This window comes from Gavialis gangeticus, unplaced genomic scaffold (assembly GCF_001723915.1).
Source record: "Gavialis gangeticus isolate Ggan-Ray unplaced genomic scaffold, GavGan_comp1, whole genome shotgun sequence".
Taxonomy (NCBI): Eukaryota; Metazoa; Chordata; order Crocodylia; family Gavialidae; genus Gavialis; species Gavialis gangeticus.
In genome coordinates, this window is record NW_017728993.1 from 69,832,049 (window position 1) to 69,836,543 (window position 4,495).

Consider the following 4,495-nt stretch of genomic DNA (forward strand, 5'->3'; position numbering starts at 1 on the left):
TTCCAGGTCCTAGCTGCCCTGACAGTGAAGTAGCATCTCCTGATGTCTAGTCTGAATCTACCCTCTGCCAGCTTGTGACCATTATTTCTAGTCACTCCTGGTAGTGCTTGGGGGAACAGGGACTCCCCCAATGCCTGCTGGTCCTCCCGATCAGTTTGTAAATGGCGACTAGATCTCCCCTCAGCCTTCTCTTGTGGAGGCTGAACAGGTTCAGGTCCCGTAGCCTCTCTTCATAGGGCCTGCCGTGCTGCCCCCTGATCATGTGAGTGGCCCTCCTCTGGACCCTCTCCATGTTGTCCACATCCCTCCTGAAGTGTGGCGCCCAGAACTGGATGCAGTACTCCAGCTGCGGCCTGACCAGTGTCGCATAGAGGGGACCTTACTATTGCAGAAGTGGTTGAAGCTGGTAGTGTTGCCATTGAAGGGCTCTATGTGGCCCTAACTTCTTTTGTCACTCACATCAATAAGCTTCTCCTCATTGTTGCTCTGAATGGGCTGTAAAATTATAGAATCCATCAGACAGTCTTCAGAAATCATGGCATATCCAAGCAGTAGTGCCACAAGCTGAGCGCGCAAGGCCTTATAAACTCAGCCAGCTTAATTGTGCATAGTGATGATAGTGATTGGGGTTTAGATCTACTGTCTCTTACCCATGATCCCCACTAGCCCCTGTACAAACACTTAAATCAGGCTCCCAATACCCACGAGAGATGGGCGAGTTATATCCATCTTCAGATGGTGAATTAAGACAGGGAATAGTCTATAGCAAAGGCAAGACTACATGGGCACTGTAGGTCTGTTTCTACTGTAAGTGATTTTTGAGGCTCACTTCTGCTCTTCCCTAGATTCTTACCACTTTGGTATGATGGCCCCTGTCTCCATCTGGAACAACTTTGCCCACTCTTCTGAGGCTCCATATCCTCTTAATTTCTCTCCTGCTCTGCAACTGTGCCTAACTCCTTAGTGTTTTGGGGATGTAGCCTGCTTGTCATTCAGGGATAAAACATATCATTAAAACTATATGGCTCTTGCTGTACTTGTAGCATCTTGTTAGAGTGTCTTGAGGCTGTACAGATGTTAAGCACGGAGGATTTCTTTTGGTGAAATTCTCTCCAAATTCTATCAGGAGGGGATGAGGGAAAGGGTCTTGGTTTCTAAACCTCGTGGTTGCCTTCCCTGCAACCAGCTTGCATGTTTGCCCTGAGTCCTACCACTGACACAAAAAGAAGCCCTCTTAATGGGCTAGCAGAGAAAGGGCTCCATAGAAAAGCTAATGTATATGTTACCTTGGTGTCTGTGGATTCCTTGTGGGGTTTGGGGGCAGTGCTGCATACTGCTCCAGTCTTTCTGTCCTATCCCTGGCTGTGCCCTGGTCTGCTATACAGACCCTGCAGAGAGCTCCAGGAGAGCTGTAGAGGACAAGCAGCTTATGCTGCAGAGATGGCTGGGTGGAAGCAATGAACTTTTTATACAAAGTGTTTTCTGTGATATTCTGGGGAGAACAGGCCCTAAATGACTCTCGAAACACCCATGTGAGAGAGGTACAGTGGCTTCTTTTTATGGACATTGAGAGCAGGTTAGATGACTAACCCCGGGGCATACAGTGGCAAAGTTTAGGAGATGGGATGACTCAAGCACATGTCAAGCTCAGATCCCCAGCCACCCTCTGCTTTGCCCAGAGGTTGCCAGCAGGGAGGATGCAGGTGAAGAACACAGTCCAACACTTTGAATCCTTCTCTTTAAGGTGATTCCGATGACGCAGCTCCCTCTAGTTCCAGTGTCCTTTCCTCTACCCCACCTTCTGTGTCTCCTGCTGTGAAGGAAGCTTCCCCCACCCCACCTTCTTCGCCGTCTGTTACTGGCAGCTTCACTTCCTCCAGGTAAAGCACCTTCTGCCTTTTTTTTCCTCCTACTGTATTATCTGAAATACAGTAAAAATGAAATCTCTGCAGGGAATGCTGCAGCCCCAAGTCCTTAGTCATGCCTCTTAGCCTGAACCCAGTGTAGCTAAGCCTGCCTCATTTCAGAGGACATGAGCCTTTTTACACTGGGTGGGCCCAGTAGCTTGTGGGAAGACCCTTCAGCCACAGAGCTTTTTGAGCATCAAGTTGGGTCACTTGTTAATGGAGTTCAGTGTCTGTGAGGAGGGTCAGGATGTTTGGGGGTGAGTGTATGTGTTTGTGGGATAAGGCAGCAGGCCTGCTTGCAATATGGGTCTGTCTTTCTGTCTGTCCAAGGAAGCTTGTAACATTACCTCTGGCTCTGGTAGTGAGGGTGGCTTGCCTGGGAGATCTCCAGTTAACTCCAAGCCTAACACTTGCTGCATGTCTTGTGTATGGTGACCCTGAACCTTAGGGAAAGCATTTGTTGCTATCATTCATGTTCCTGTCCCAGATTATATGAGTTCACTCAGGTGTTAGAAACTACTGGATGAAGGGCTGTCACCAGGGGTAGTAATAAATTACACTATGCTGATCTGGGAGGCACTACTTGGGTGAGTATTATTGTCTAGTTTGGCTTATTTCAGTGATGTAAGGGAGACCTGAGGAAAGGTACTGTGGTACCCGAAAGCTTATCTTAGTCTATCCCAACCATGCAGCTGATCCAATAAAAGATATCACCTACAAAAATGCTTGCCTCCCTTCAATGATGTATATCTCCTGCATTTAATTAACACAATATGGCCTCTTTCTTGATTTGGGCCTTGTGGTGTTACAATAATGTCAAGAAATAATGATTCTCTAGAAAGAGAGGAGGGAGCACGTGGAAAAGGTTCCCAGATGATAGTGAATCTGGGAGGAGTTGGGAAGACTGGTTAAACAAGGGAAGACCTACAGAGATTTGGACTGCAGGGATGATGCAACTGATTTAAAGAATGGAATACAGTATCATCTAAATAACGTACTCTCTGGGAGAAGAGAAATTGGGAAGCAGTGAACAGGAGGGCCTCAGGCATATTAATGAAAGCCAAATTAAAGGAGCTTGTGGTAGTGTGGTAGGGCAACTGAAAGCCAGTGTAATACTAGGCTCGGGTCACAAGCCTTGGTCTTTCATTTTCCAGTTCAGAATAGCTCTGTACAACTGTGGTGCCACTGCAAGTGTGAGAGAGTTGCTTCTGGATACTTGTGGTCATACAAAGGTGAGGGACAAAATAGAGAAAGTTTGGAGAAGACCAGCAAAAATGCTTTGGTTGTTTACTTGGTCACAGTCTAAAGTGCAAGTGGATCACTGTGCTAACTAGCAAAGCACAGGAGGGGGCCCTGGGTAGAATCTGTCCTCTTAAAAGAGAGCAGGATGAGTTACTCCTGCAATGCATGTTGGTAATATTTGGAATGAAAACTGTTTTCCTTTCCATCATTGGCCACGGGCCCTGGCAGACATTACATTTACAGTGTGGTTAATGTTGCCACTTGTGCCATAAATGGCAATATACCACACATTTTTGCTGTCATAAAATGGCAAACTATACCCAAAGATATTCCACCTAATGAAGAACACCTTTTTCACTGGCTTGCAAGGTAACTTAAATTGAACCTGTGGTATGTTCCAGTCCCATGCTGACAATCACCTGATTGTCAGCATCAGGACATGCATGGGCAGCCCCAGCCCCATTCAAGATCCTAAGCTGCTGCCTCCTGGTGGTGATAATCATAGGTTGAGTCCTGCTGCCCTAAAGTCCTTATTTTTAAGTAGTGCATTAAAAGTTACCACATGCTTAAAGTACCTGGGTAACTTAGGAACCCAAGTCCCTCTGACTTCTAGTAAAGCTTGTGCTCCTATTTCATACATCCTTGTATAGGATCAGCAGGAGTGTTAAACCAGCACTAATGCTGCATAGCTAATCAAGAAATACAGAAGTGAAAATTCTAGCATTACTATTGACCCAGCTGCAATGCACAGTCTGTAGGATTTATGATCTGCAATATCAAACTGTATATATTTAACCAGCAGAACTGCAACACAAGTTCCTGCAAACGCATGCCCATCTTGATGACTGGAGCTTTCTGCAGCTAAAATTAAAAGCAAGGAAAAGACTAGCTAAGAGCATCATCAATTGCTATGCTTGGCATAAATGTGCTGTGTGAGAACAGTGTGAAAAGATACGTAGTATTACAACAAACTGAACTTCAATCTACTGTCACCTTGATTTCTGTTAACTAATACAGTGGTTCTCAACCTCTTTTAGACTTGAGGTGGCCCTCATTTGACTCAAGGCACCCCTCCATAATTTGCAAATGGGGCACCACCATATATCAAAAACTATTTATTGCAGTGGTTACCTCCTTGCAGAGGGGACAGGAGTGAGCCTGAGCCTGCACTTATCTCCTTATACATTGTGGCAACATTTAAAAGATCTTGAGGCACCCCAGGGTGCCCAGGCACACTGGTTTGAGACTCACTAATAGGTCACATTTGCTTATCTCTTATCAGTTGATTGACAAATATTAAAGGTAGACCTTTTCTTTACATTGCTTATTCACATTTTTTAAATGTT

General features: G+C 45.6%; 1 protein-coding gene across 1 annotated transcript in view; it reads left to right on the forward strand.

Moving 5' to 3' along the window:
- PACS2 (phosphofurin acidic cluster sorting protein 2) overlaps positions 1–4,495 on the forward strand; it is a 114,803-nt gene that overhangs the window by 93,118 nt on the left and 17,190 nt on the right. The window contains exon 22 of the mRNA XM_019528356.1: positions 1,745–1,880. Within this exon, the coding sequence (XP_019383901.1) occupies positions 1,745–1,880 (136 nt within the window). The remainder of the gene's footprint in view (positions 1–1,744; positions 1,881–4,495) is intronic.